The sequence below is a fragment of the Bemisia tabaci genome, chromosome 9, assembly GCF_918797505.1.
Source record: "Bemisia tabaci chromosome 9, PGI_BMITA_v3".
Classification (NCBI taxonomy): Eukaryota; Metazoa; Arthropoda; class Insecta; order Hemiptera; family Aleyrodidae; genus Bemisia; species Bemisia tabaci.
Window position 1 is genome coordinate 37,279,460 of NC_092801.1, and position 14,981 is coordinate 37,294,440.

A 14,981-nucleotide genomic window follows, 5' to 3' on the forward strand; every position below is an offset into this window, starting at 1 on the left:
GGTTGCACCACCCACCAAAAGTTCTTACTTAAAGGGTGGTGGGATGTTTTTATTTTATTTTGTATGAAATCTTGTTAAAACTGATTGTGCTACTCATGTAAACCTACTGACGCAAAATAAACATACTTGAATTTTAAATGATTTGAAATGGAAATACACAGTTTTGGAAGGTTTCGACTAAAATTTTTAAAACTTCCTGCATAAATAGACTAAATTTATTCATAAATAAGTAAAGATGCATTCAAAAAGTTGAGTCTAATCCAGGAACCAAACATTTCCTGACAATAAATATTGCTCGCCTGACAGAAACAGTACTGTCACCTCTTGCTGATTTTGACGTTATATCCAGATGTTGGCCATATCATGAAAATTAAGCGATAATCTAAATTCCTCACGTCCGGTGGGGGTCTCTCGTCCGTTGAGAATTTGAATCGCAACAACGTGTTTGCAACAAGGAACTTGATTGATCTCATTGCGTATGTTTTACCTGAAAAATATAGACAAAATCAATAAATTCACGAAAATTAAAGGTTCGCAGAGAGGAGTGGCGTGGCGTGAATTGCGATGTATCGATTATTTTGCCATTCAAACGCATGGTAAAGAATCGATTATTAAGGTGTTTGCTGCGACCGCCCTGTTTATCGATCTTTTTCCATAGGTTTAAATGACATAGTAATCGATATATCGCAAAGCACGCCACGCCACCGAGGGAAGTTGAAAAGATAGCTATGACAAATTGATGATTATCATTGCAGACGAGGAAATTGCCAAGAAAAAACATATCCGGCATAGCGCTTTCTTTCTTTCATGTCAGCTCGTGTACCGTTCGGCGTCCCCCGGATGAAGGAACGTAATTCCATTCCAAGTTTGCCAAATTGACCCAAACAATTAATTTATTTTACAAAAATGTACATGTGCAATTTTCATACGAATTTGTTTGATTTTTTCATGAAATCTAAGGAAAAATCGGTGAAATTTTCAGTTGGGAATGCCCAAGATTTTCCTAGTTAAAAAACAATTTATGAGGAGAAATTTGGCAACATTGAAATGGAGTTACGTTCTTTCGTGATGGGAACGACGCATTGTACCTCCTGCTTCTAAAAACCGGAGACTTTTCTGGTCAAATGAATACTCAACTACTTTCAGTATGTTTTACAATGGATAAATTTTCCCTCGTTTTGATTTTTTTTTTTGGCGAGACGTCACGAAAGCTACTGTGTATAAAAGAAGGGGGAAAAAGGGTTGAAAACCAAGCTCCAGTATTTTGCCTATTTAGGTTGTTTTCGATTCCTAACATGGCCTAGCTACGCTGATTGTTCTTTTTTAGGGGGCGGGAAATTAGAATTAAGTGTTTATGGTGTAGAAAACGAACTTTAATTTCTTACCCATGACTTGATTATGGAAGATTTATATATGTTCAATGGATTTTACATACTATTTTGATGAGAGAACATATTTTTCAGAGGTCTCGTGCAGAGCTGGTTCAGTAATTTAAAATAATTTTATTTTTCAAAACAGGAGTAGGCTCATAGGAATTTTCTCCGATTTTTTTTAACAATCTTAACCCAAGATAAACGAGTATGAGGTTGGGTATTTTAAGCTCCCATTTAAGCGCGCGCCGCCGGGTCATCCAAGATGGCGGCAGCGCGCAAATCAGTCCGACTATAGCCACAATTTTGACTTTGCGTTCCCTCTGGCCCGACCCATGGTCTGTGCGCGTGCATTGATAACGGAAAGGGTGAATTTAAATACATCGGAATCTTTCAATTTTTATGAATATCATGATTGTTTATACGTTAATGAAGTACCGAACAATGATTTCAATAAAAATTGCAAGATTCCAATGTGTTCATGTTAACCTCTACCGTTATCAGTGCTCGCGCAAGTGACCATGAATCGCGCCAGAGCAGAGGGAACACAAGGTAAAAAGAGTAATTGAAGTCGGAACGATCTCCGCAGCCCTTTTTAATTACTGATTGCTTTATTTATCTTAATCTTCTCGACCTCGTGGTCATCATCATAATTTTTCATAAAATTCTAAATAATTCAATAACACTATATATTTTTAATAACGTCACAGTGTTTACCTAATATAGCTCACTTGCTCGTTATAGCTCGTTTTTTGTGGATTACTATTGTTCAAAAAAATCGGGGGAAATTCCTGCGAACCAGGGTGGCATGAAACGTAAGAAAGAAATGAAAGATTGGAAAGTCGGTGAAATTCATGAATTCACGGGTGTGAAATATTTCATATTTTTCAGGGGTTACAGTATGCAACCCGCACTCAAACACACAAAAATAGAAGAAATTTACAATTTCTAAATTTTACTAAACATGAAAAGGAGCCGGCATTTTTCAATATCTTTCATAAATTTCTAGATTTTCATGAAGTATTTCACGTGAAATTTCAAGATTTTATTTTTCATAAAGTTTTGCCACCCTGCTGCGAACTGTGTGCACTCTCTCGTTTTCATGAGTGCAAGAGTTGAAAACATTATTGAGCAAGCTCATTCTTACCTCGTATTGTGATCCATCATAAGCTGAAATTTTGGGAACTCTAAATTATTACACACTTACCCGGACAAGCCCTGGGTCCACTTAAGAAAGGCACGTATGCTCCTTTGGGTCTGCTAGCCTCGTTGGCTGGAGAAAAATGTTCTGGGTAGAACTCTCCAGGTTTTTGCCAATATTGCGGGTCATGATGAAGCGTATACGCGCACAGAAATACCTGAATTCCTGCTGGAATGGTGAGTTCTTCTGTGGAACAAGTTTGCATTGGTTTATATTAGACATTATATTAGTATTTTTATTTCTATCCTTCCTTTTACAACACCAAAAAACACGAAATGGTCCGGATTTCTGTTTCCCCTTCGGCTGTTCTATCTCTTTTTATCTGCGCTTTTAGTGAGGTCCGGTCGTTTTTTTATATCTCACCTGTTAAAATATAAGCGTAATGAGCTTTAGCCGTATCAGCAGCCCGATTGTTGAAATATGTCGGCACGACAAGAATTGAAAATCGACGTATTACATATACGGTGCAGTGCGGTGCTATGTCTTGTCTCATCGTGCCAACATAGCCAGTTACAGTTTCAACAATCCGGCTGCAGACGATCAAAGTAGAGCTCTCAAAGTGGCGTCACGTGGGGTCACGTGACTCTCCATTGGCCCGCTCATTGCCTCATTGGGGTCACGTGACCCCACGTGACGCCACTTTGAGAGCTCCACTTTGATCGTCTGATACCGGCTTATGGCACGCAGCTAAAGGCCTAGATACACACGGCGATTAATCGAAGCGAGTGAGAGACGAAAGCCAATGGAAAGCCTTGATTTCGATCCATTGGCGTCGATTTATCGAAATCAAGGCTCACCCATTGGCTTCCGTCTTTCCGTCGCTGCGATTAATTGCCCTGTGTATTTAGTCCTTAAGACGGCTAGGCTCCAATCTATAGTCTCGAATTTCTAAAACTGCACTCATGCGCCTTGTCCTCCAAGCCCCTCGGATGGTCTAAAAATCACCTCTGCAGTGCATGTATCTCTTGATTAAAGTCGTCTTGAAACGTGTTTTAGATTAACGAAAGTTTACCGATGCATCCAGGGTTTTGTCCCAGAATATTTTTTTTATAAAAAAAAAAAAAAAAAATCAATTTCAAACTCTAACAATGTTTGCTCCAATTCGCACAATGATTTTCGATCAAATTTTCCGTATTTCCTTGTCGTTTTAAATATTCAGACTTTTGTTATATGATATTAATTTTTCTTGAGCCATTAATGCAGAGCAATTTTACCGTTGACTTTTAAATCCTCGGTGATTCGTCGACCAGTGACCGGGACAGAGAAGTGTCTCAGAGTCTCCTTGATGATCATTTCCAAGTAAACTAGCTTGGGTAGATCGTCCGGTGTCACTTTTCCATCTGTGCAGTTTTCAACGATTTCTTGGTAAGCTCCTTCCTGAATCTCAGGGAACATCGCCAGCAGCTTAAACACCCATGAGTTCGTCAATGCCGTTGTAATGGATCCCTGAAAAAATGTGGTGAACAATAATTTCTTTCTCGTCCTCCAGCCGAAATTTTGTTAATCTAAAAAGAATATTCGATCCCAAAATGAAATCCGTCGTATGCTGTCTAATGAGCTGTCAAAAATATGGAGCAGCTTTTCAAAAAAATTAAAAAAAAGAGAAAAATTTTAGGTGTAAGTATGCATGATAAAATTCTGACTGGGAAGGAAACCGTATGTGCAATTGACTGAAACCGAGCGAATATCACTTTTTGAGGTTAATATCAAAATTTGCAATTTTAGTCAAAAAGTACTTGTTTGACCTTTTTAATAAGTTGTTGTACTGTGCGTCGTCTGTGCTCTGTAGAACTGTAATGCCGTAAATAATTACCTTCAGACGTTGCCGCATTGCCTTCGTTTATTTTTAAGGGAAGTTTTCAAACATTTTTCCTTTAAATTTTCGGAAACTTTAGGTGAAATTGCAAGCATAATTTCGGAAGAATTGGAAGAAAAACATCCACAAGTTTACCAGGATATTCATATTTTATCAGAGGAAATTTGGCAGCGCCTAAAGTTCCTTCAGTGTATCCTTAGTATGACTGTGTATGGCTTCACTGTGCAATTTGTTAAATACATAAAGTTGCAGTTATTAATGTATTTGTTGGCGCCGCTAGCGTCACCAATATTTATCCTGCAATCTGTTAGGTAGGCAAACCGCCGTACTACATTGTCGCGCCCCGCGCCTAGTTCCGCCGCGGCCCGCCCGATCGCGCTGCGGGCTTTCCAATCGCCCCTTCGGCTTTCCTTTAGATATTTAAATTCTTTTCTTTATTATTTTGTCTGTTTCAATATGTAAAATTCATCTTTGATTACCTCTCTCCATAAATCCTAAATTATAACTACTCACTGGTGCCTTCCTTCACAACCTTTCTCAACTCAAACCACGCGTCCGCGCAATTCCTTTTCAAATCTAGTTTGACCGGTTGGCCCGTGTGCCGTATCTAAATTATGCTTACCTACCACTCTATGGTAGCGTCTATGGGTATGTTCATTCGCCCCGCATATGTCTTTCATGCGCTGTAACCTTCCTTCTTAAACAGTTACGTCTTTTCATTCAATCAAGTGAGTATGTATTCTAAATTCACCTTCTTTCTCTATTCATTTCATTAATAATAAATTCATGTCAAATTCCGGCCTTCTGCCAATAAATAATTCCTTTCGGTCTCTAAATTCATTCGCGTTACTCGTGTCCGGACACGATTGCCTGCGGTCCGAGTGCCGCGGATGAATTCTTCCAAATTTCAATAAAGTAAATGTTCGTCTCTCTCTTTAATTAGCTTCCATCGCGCTACTCGTGACCGGTCACGATTGCCTACGGTCCGGGTGCCGTGGACGACCCTTTCGGCTAATCTTTTTAGAAGACTTTCATTAAACTTTCATTGGTCCTGACCGAACCGGATTTGAACTTGCAAAATTTTCAGTTTAAAAATACAGTCCACTGCTCTCAAAAATAAGCATCAAAAACGTGTCTCCTTCTTTCAAATATGGCTCCAAGAAAGGCAAAAGTGCAGGAAGAGCAACTCTCTAGAGTAAACGAGATTCTCATTAGGAACTCATTGCTTTTCAAACGTGTACAAGACACAAATGCACTATCAGAAAATTTGCCGGAAAAACGCGGAATTTTTCTTGCTCGCTGTGAGCATCTTGAAAGTCTGTGGAAGGAACACGAGGAAAATTTTTCCGAACTCGTCCGTCTCTCTTCTCACATTTCGGAGCAGAAGAGAACTGACTTAAAATCTGAGATGGAACAATTTGAGGAGCTCTTTTACGAAGTGAAAGCCAAGTTCAACTCTCTAAAAAGCTCGCACAATGAAAACTCAAATTCAACACGTTTGTCATCTCAAAAATCAGCAGCGTCAGTGCGACTTCCAAAAATGGAGTTGCCTCAATTCTCAGGAAAAATTGAGACCTGGAGCTCATTCTTTAACGTTTTTAACGTCACAGTGCACTCTCTGCCGGAATTATCATCAGTACAAAAATTCCAGTACCTCTTAAGCTCACTTCGCGGTGAAGCCCTTGATCTTGTAAAAGGACTTAACATCACAGAACAAAATTACGATGTTGCTTATGAACTCTTATGTAAAAGGTACCAGTGCGAGAGACGTCACGTTGTCCATCACTTACATGGACTTTTGGATTTGCCTGAAATTTCCAAAACAGAGCATATTCCAACCTTTCTTACGCAATACCGCGAGCATACTCAAGCGCTTGAAGGTCTAGGGTACAAAGAAGAAAATCCTCATCTCCTCGTTGCGGCGTTATTACGCAAAATGAATCACTATTTCAAAAAGCGATTTGAAGATTATCGAGGCAAGGATGCCAAGTTTCCTAAAATTGATGAACTTATTAATTTTCTTGAAAAGGAAACTCTTTTGGTTGAAGAACTTTCTTCCTCAAATCCGAAACCCAAGGCTCAACAGAAAAATGCTCGAGCTCTAGTAGGAACTGGAGAAAATTCTGACTCGAATGAACGAAATCAGAAAAAATCTAATAAAAAGAGTAGTTTGAAAAAACCAAACAACTCATCTAAATCAAACAATTGGACCGATCCATGCCCACTTTGTAAAGAACTTCATCCAGTTTTCAAATGTGAAGCGTTTTTGCAAAAATCGGTCCGAGAGCGCTCTTCAATAGCGCAGCAGCACAGACTCTGCAAAAATTGTCTGCGTTCGCACCCCGTCGACCAGTGCAATTCTACATGGACTTGTCGAGTGTGCCTTAAAGCTCATAATACATTGCTCCATACTGAAAGTTCAGATGCCAAAAACGATGATTCCACTAAACCAGCGACAGTTGTGGCAACAACCGTTGCAGACGCGATCCCTGCTCGTACTACTGTGCTACTAGCCACGGTTAAGGCTCGAATTTCAGGCCATTCGAATCGTAGTATCATGGTCCGCGGAATTCTGGACTCCGGTGCTCAAAGAACGATAATCACAACGCAACTTTCTCAAAAGCTGCATCTCAAATGCTATCCTAAAAGCTCTCCTTTGAGCGGCATTTCAGATGTACCAGTGAATGTACGCGGGAGCACCAAAATAAATGTCTTAACATCTGAAAACATTCTTGTGACACAGAATCACTCCGTAGATGTTCTTGATGCTATTACAGCTCCACTTCCGTCGCACCCTGTTTCCAGTGAGCTGCGTACTTACGCGCGCAATTTCAAATTGGCGGATCCTGAATTTCACGTCAAAGGCCCAATCGACATTCTGTTTGGCGCTGATTTAATGCCAACCCTAATTTCTGGGACACCGATTTCTCTTGGCCCTAACATGCCAATGGCCTTGCCTACAGTCTTCGGTGACGCACTTTTTGGTCCAACTCTTGATCAAAGTCATGACTCATCGGTCTCTTTGTTAACAAGCACTGTTCCTTCTATTCAGGAAACTATGGAGCGCTTTTGGCGGTCAGAAGAGCCACCTCAAGCTCAAAAGTTGAGCCCTGCAGAGCTCGCTTGTGAGAAACACTATCAAGAAACGCACACCCGGCTGGAAAATGGTCGTTACAGTGTGCGCCTGCCATTCAAAAATGGAAGTCCTAATTTGGGTAAATCACACCCTCAGGCTTTAAGAAGATTTTATGCCCTAGAGAAAAAGCTCGCCTCAAATCCAAAGCTCAAAGCTCTTTATACGGAGTACATGAGAGAGTACGAGCAACTTGGGCACATGAAAAAGGTTGCCACGTTGAATCATTTTGATTTTTCGCAGCCTAATTATTTTTTACCTCATCATCCTGTACTTAAGGATTCTAGCAGTACCACTAAGTGTCGCGTAGTCATGGATGCCAGTATGAAAACTGACAACGGAGAATCCTTGAATTCTCAACTTTTGTGTGGCCCTAAACTGCAAAATGAGCTTGTTGATGTAGTTGCCCGTTTTAGATTTCATCCGATCGTATTAGTTTGTGATATACGCCAAATGTACAGACAAATTAACATGGATGAATCTGATAGAAATTATCAATTAATTTTTTGGCGCGAATCAGAAAATGAACCGATAACTGTGTACCAACTCACCACAGTAACTTTCGGATTCACCAGCTCATCATTTTTAGCGGTCCGCTCAATACATCAATTGGTGACAGATGAAGGTCATAAATTTCCATTGGCAGCGCCAGTACTGCGCAAAAATATTCTGGTTGATGACATCGTAACCTCCGTGAAAACCGTGAACACAGCTGAGTGTCTTTTTCAAGAATTAATCGATTTATGCGGCTTATGTCATTTCTCATTACGAAAAATCGTCAGCAATGCACCTGAAATTTTGGCAAAAATACCTCAGGAAGACCTCGAAAAACCTCTTGATTTCACGGATCCTAATGATCTATCATTCGGCATTTTAGGTCTACGATGGATAAAACCTAAGGATGCTTTATCCTACAAAATTAAAAGTATAATGCCTGCTAACACGAAGCGCACAATTTTATCAGTCATAGCTCGAATTTATGACCCGTGCGGCTTTTTAGCCCCAACTAGTCTATGGTGTAAAACCTTCATGAAAATCATCTGGACTAAAGGGCTCGACTGGGACGAACCGGTTCCCTCAGAAACTCTGTGCCTGTGGAACCAATTTACCACAGAATTGCCACTCTTTGAGAATATTCTAATCGATAGACTTCTCGTGTCAGAAAATTGCACTTCTATAGAGCTTTGCGGATTCTGCGATGGTTCAGAAAAAGGATTTGCTGCCGTAATCTACATCAGAAGTACTACAGACTCAAAAGTTCGATTATTCATGGCTAAAAACAGAGTTTCGCCCCTCAAAACCTTAAGCATACCTCGATTAGAGCTCAATGGAGCTCACCTCTTGTCAAAACTTTTGGCATATGCAAAATCAATTTTAGCAGAGGACTTCGAGATTGCAGAAACCCACGCCTTCACGGACTCCACCGTAGCCCTGGGTTGGATCCAAACTCCAGCTTATCGCCTCAAGACCTATGAGGGGAACAGAGTTGCTGAGATTCAAGAAAACGTATCACCAGAGTCCTGGAGACATGTACCATCAGAAGAGAACGCTGCAGACTGTGCGTCTAGAGGTTTGCTGCCAGCAGAGCTGATGAACGCTGAAATGTGGTGGTCCGGCCCAAAATGGCTCAGCGGACCAAAATCAGAATGGCCTATCTCTAGAAAGGACCCAACTAAACGGGAAGATGAATTCATCAAAGGTGCTATGAAACCTGAATCAGCGACCAGTCTTCACCTCAACGAGAAACCCGCAACCTGGGATTTCTTCCAGCGCTTCTCCTGGTGGCCTTCTCTGAAACGCGTGATGGCCTACATACTACGTTTTGTCAACAACATTAGAGCAAGAAAAATCGATAGCTCTCTGTCAAATCTGCATGGACCCTTATCGCTTGAGGAGATTGCAGCAGCTCAAAACAAAATTTGCACGCTGGTGCAAAAGGAAGCCTTCGCTGAGGACCTCAAGAACCTCCGCAAAGGCAAGGAATGCAGTGATCAAATACAACGACTTTGTCCATTCCTGGACACTCAAGGACTCATGCGAGTGGGTGGCCGACTTCAAAAAGCCTCTATCGATTATAAGGCTCGCCATCCCATTTTAATGCCTAAAAATCATCCAGTAACGATTTGCATTATCAATCATTATCATGAGACGCATCTGCATGCCGGTCCTTCTCTATTAATGTCAATTCTGAATCAAGAATTTTGGATTTTGTCTGCGAGGTCTATCATTAGGTCTTGCCTGCTCAAGTGCATACCTTGTTTCAAACTCAAGGCAAAGCCAGTCAATCAGTTGATGGGCAATTTACCAGTCAACAGAGTCACCGCAAATCGCGCTTTTCTATGCACAGGCATGGACTTCGGTGGACCCATCCAAACCCGCACGTCGACATTAAGAAATTCAAAAGTGGTGAAAACGTACATATGTGTATTTGTCTGCTTCTCTACAAAAGCAGTACACATTGAAACCACATCGGATCTCACCACTAACTCCTTCATTGCTGCGCTCACACGGTTTATCTGCCGCAGAGGGAAGCCTTCAGACCTCTGGAGTGACTGCGGCTCCAATTTTTTAGGAGCTTCAAACGAATTTTTTTGCCCTCTTCCAATAGAGTAAGCAACTGGAAATATCAGCACTCATAATTTTCTTTCAAGTGTAATTTTTTCTTCAAAAATATTTGTTTCTCTGTATTTCTTTTGGAATTTTTCAACTTTCTACATTTTTTTTTTCCTATTGAAACACCCCAGTATTTCAATGGGGGCCGGTATGTTGGCGCCGCTAGCGTCACCAATATTTATCCTGCAATCTGTTAGGTAGGCAAACCGCCGTACTACATTGTCGCGCCGCGCGCCTAGTTCCGCCGCGGCCCGCCCGATCGCGCTGCGGGCTTTCCAATCGCCCCTTCGGCTTTCCTTTAGATATTTAAATTCTTTTCTTTATTATTTTGTCTGTTTCAATATGTAAAATTCATCTTGGATTACTTCTCTCAATTAATCCTCAATTATAACTCTCACTGGTGCCTTCCGTCACAACCTTTCTCAACTTAAACTACGCGTCCGCGCAATTCCTTTTCAAATCCAGTTTGACCGGTTGGCCCGTGTGCCGTATCTAAATTATGCATCACCTACCTCTCTATGGTAGCGTCTATGGGTATGTTCATTCGCCCCGCATATGTCTTTCATGCGCTGTAACCTTCCTTCTTAAACAGTTACGTCTTTTCATTCAATCAAGTGAGTATGTATTCTAAATTCACCTTCTTTTCTCTATTCATTTCATTAATAATAACTTCATGTCAAATTCGGCCTTCTGCCAATAAATAATTCCTTTCGGTCTCTAAATTCATTCGCGTTACTCGTGTCCGGACACGATTGCCTGCGGTCCGAGTGCCGCGGATGAATTCTTCCAAATTTCAATAAAGTAAATGTTCGTCTCTCTCTTTAATTAGCTTCCATCGCGCTACTCGTGACCGGTCACGATTGCCTACGGTCCGGGTGCCGTGGACGACCCTTTCGGCTAATCTTTTTAGAAGACTTTCATTAAACTTTCAGTATTTACGGTAACAACTATGAATGAACATAAAGTTGCAACTTTTCAAGTGCCCATAGTTGGAATTTTTGACGGACTAAACGTTGCACTTTTAAAAAGACATAAAAAGAAGCTCACAGCGATTAATTTTATGATAATGAAGCCTCTTAAATTCAAATGGGTATACTTACAGCAACGAACATATCCATTATCTCGGAAAAGACGCGATCTCTTGTTATGATCTAAGATCAAGATTCTCTAACAAAACGTCGATGAAAGTTCCCTCACCCTCTGAAAATCGAGAGCAAGTCATTAAAATGAGAAACATCAAAATTTGATTTTAAGGGAATTTGATGTACTTCAAAAATTAGGGAACGATTTTTTAAAAGTCTCTAAAATTGAAAAGTCGAAAACTGCAGACTTTCTGCAGATAATAATAAAAGTAGAAAACATGCTCTTGTACATAAGTTTTTAAGAAGGCGCTGACTGTTTTTTTCTTTAGGTCGATATATAATTACCTGCAGCTGATGTAGTGGCTTTGAATTCGTCCCTTTCTTCAATTCTTCGCGTCAGTATCTGAAATCATGAAACTATGTCGGATCAACTTGAGATTGACACGATTTTCATTATCAATGAATTAGTTTTTGATTTTCATTTCAGTGTTTCCGAGATTCTTGAAACTTGGAGTTGCACTTGGATGATTTCTTTTGAACTTTATTTAAATAAAAATAATGGAAAATATTAATGCATAAACTCAACTTCCAAGAGGAACTAAATGATGGGACTTCAATTTTTATAAAAACCTCCGCACAAGCTGCTGAAATATTTATTTAAAACTTACGACATTGACTCTTTAAGTATCCAAAAGGAAAATGAAAGGGGGATAATTTTTTGTTTCTTTTTTATGGATGCAGGGATAAGATGCATCATCTCAGAGATTGTCTCATACATCAGTGTGTGTTACACTTTCGCTGACAATTTATTTTTCCTACCATTTTCCTTATTCACTGATCATAAAATCCAACAGCAATTTTTAAATAGTCCGATTAAGCGTTTTCTTTTAACATGTTTCTGAATGATATTACCTTAATTGTATTAAAAAGAATGAAGTACCAGATGTGCTGTAAAACTGAAAGAGCAACTGTGGCAACTTTGATTTTTCATTTATTACAAGGATAATAAAATTCCAGCATTATTATAGACTAATAAAAATTCGCATACGGCAATACCTCTTCAAGGAAGTTGAACTCTTTAGTGAGATATTCATTGTGAAGTTTCCATTTTCCGACAAGCTTGTAAAGTAGGTCTGACCAGAGCAATGGGGAAAACGCCCTCTCAAAAAGCATCTCAGCGTGCCTAGAAATTGAATATTTTTTCACTTATTGTGAGACTCATTATATGTGAGATATTATTTAATGCCGGCAATGTAAGGATACAATTTTTCGCACCCAACCAAGTAAATAAATTTGAAAAGCAAAAACAAAAACAAAAATATTGGATAAGCAGTATTAAAATCTGCACTCTTTGATGGAAAAGCTAGTTGTTCACTCAAAATTTATTTTCAACCAAGACTCTTTTCCCTCGGCCAAAAAACTTGTATGATCAGAGTTTGTTCAGAGGTAGAGGTTTTGGATAGAAAAAAAAGAGAAACGTGCAGAAAATAGGAAGAGAGACTGATGAAAGGAGAAAAAATAGCATCTATTATCGTATTGTTTTTTTTCTCATCCCAAAAAATTATAGAAATAAAAAGTACTGTAGTGAACGAATTACTTGTTCACATTTGATAATGATTTTAAAAGAGAGAGTTTGCTAATCCTGAACAGCCGGCGCAGCGTATCACTGCATTGCCGGGATATTTTTGTGAGCTACGCTAACCTACCTGACACATATACATTGCATTTGGTTAGTTATCAAGCATTGTCTACAGTTATTAGGAGCTGCTTCACCTACCGCGTCATGGAGTGAGAAAGATACGCCAAGTTTTTCTTCTGAACATCCATCCGCGAGTGTATCATATTATCTGAAATTTGTTTTAAACAATATCTTAACTACGCATAACAAATTACGTGAGATACATGTGCTCCAAAGCTTATAGAATGAGGTAAAATTAGAAATAAAAAAAAAAAAAATATTAAGTGATCTATATTCATGGATAAACAAATTATTGGTATCATTTTGTAACTTAACAAGCTGCATTGATTAAAATCAAAATTTCACAACTGAAAATGTTTAATGGCCTCCTCTGCCAAAACATCGATTGTTACTAACACACGCTCCAGCATTGTGACAGACATTCTGTAAACTTGATCCATAATTTAAAGTTCAACATTTCATAGGATTTTACATTGCCATTAACTTATTGAGCAATTCATAATTCTCATCTTAATTCATAAGATTTTTGAGCATGAGATTATAAATGAAACTCACCACAAATTAAATCCATAGTACACAAATGGACGGGTAAAAATACATCAAATGCGTCTCCATTCACATGCTGCTCAAGTTGGTCGACAAAAATATTCACATGATAGAAGAAGTTTTCGTCAAAAGTTGTCAGGATTTTCGTCCTGAAACACGGGTTTATCATCTTTCGTATCAACCGCCAGTCATCTCCTATTAGAAATGGAAATGTATCATAATACTTTAGTTTCTATAAAATCTTAACAATATTATCAATTTTGTTGAACCTTCACTATGAAAAAGGAAAAAACAGAAGGATATAAAGCCGCAGTCGAACCTCCTATCAATCTTCCCTTGTATATCACACTGTAAGACAAGTTCTGATCCTCTTTCAGCTAAGAACGTTATTACTACGTCATACTTAATATTTTCTTAGACGACTCCGAACAACTTGGATTTTCGCATCTATAATTTTTATTTTTTAATTTTAAGGTACAGAAATAACTACTTCAAATTTAATAAGTTTACTTCGAGAGTCTACTGTTACATTTTGGCAGCATGCTAGTATATTTTTGCATTTTAGGAGTGATAAGGGAACTAAAAACAAAGACGATACGGTTTTTCCATAACTTTAATGCACTCTCAACTCTCTTAGGTCCATCACTACATGTGTGCCTAAAAGTGAAGGACTTTTTGTCATATACTTTACTTTCTACATGGAAAACTACTGAACGTCATTTCTTGAAAATTGTAGTGATTGTTTCACTTGGAAAGAATATTCTCACCGAAAAATGAAATTGAAGTTAATTTAACATTCTGAATGTAAAGAAAGTGTGTGAGAACTTATATACCTGCTGTATAGCAGTTACTTTAGCAATGCCATGATGTAAAACTAACTGCTGTGGCGGGCAATTCAGCGTTATAAGTACTCGCACTTTTTCTACATCTAGAATGTTAAATCAGCCTCACTTTTTTCGGTGCTATGTAAACTTCATCCCACGATGTTGGCTTGGTCTCCATTTATATTAATAAAATAAAATAGGATTACAGAATTCGAGCACGCACGAAATCGCATTTTTGCAGATTCAATATCGATGTACTGTTTCGATTGCTACCTATTTTAACTGCTTTTTCCCTTGTAGCTTTTGTGGTAAATTGTAATTTTTCAAGTAAACTGTAATTGATTCATTTGATAGATTCAAAACTGCTCTAGAGTTTTAAAATAACCCTAGTATCATTGATTTTGCACTTTCCATCATTCCTGCATTCTACCATTCAATTCGAAAGATTAAGAAATACTTGTGATAATTGTACGGCGCGTTCCAGCGACATCGTGCGTATCGTAGTTAGACTAATTTCAGTTATATTTGCCTCAACAATAATACACTGTCAAACCATTTAAAATCAATAATAGCATACTCACGTTGAAAGTTTCCCGATCACCAGTGATTAAATGAGGCTCCTCACCATCCCAGTATCCGCCAATTTTTGGATAGTGCTTCACAAATGATTTTAGTCTGCCGCAAACATCTGAAATGT

The 14,981-nt window shown here is 38.9% G+C and overlaps 1 protein-coding gene across 1 annotated transcript; it reads right to left on the reverse strand.

Moving 5' to 3' along the window:
- Positions 1–254: 254 nt before the first annotated feature.
- On the reverse strand, positions 255–14,462 carry LOC109043831 (cytochrome P450 4V2-like). Its single transcript, XM_072304743.1, has 9 exons — positions 14,412–14,462; positions 13,470–13,692; positions 12,993–13,062; positions 12,272–12,398; positions 11,561–11,618; positions 10,001–10,137; positions 3,786–4,017; positions 2,578–2,757; positions 255–487 (listed from the first exon to the last, which is right to left on the reverse strand). The coding sequence occupies exons 1-9, from the start codon at positions 14,460–14,462 to the stop codon at positions 318–320; spliced, it is 1,248 nt and encodes a 415-aa protein (XP_072160844.1). The 3' UTR covers positions 255–317.
- Between the last annotated feature and the right edge of the window lie 519 nt (positions 14,463–14,981).

Coding starts and splice junctions, on each gene's coding strand:
- LOC109043831 (XM_072304743.1), bottom strand. CDS start 14,462: ATGGAGACCAAGCCAACATCGTGGGATGAAGTTTACATAGCACCGAAA. Junction 11,619..12,271: donor AGTTCAACTTCCTTGAAGAG/GTATTGCCGTAT, acceptor TCATGATTTCAG/ATACTGACGCGAAGAATTGA. Junction 2,758..3,785: donor CGAGGATTTAAAAGTCAACG/GTAAAATTGCTC, acceptor CTTGTTCCACAG/AAGAACTCACCATTCCAGCA.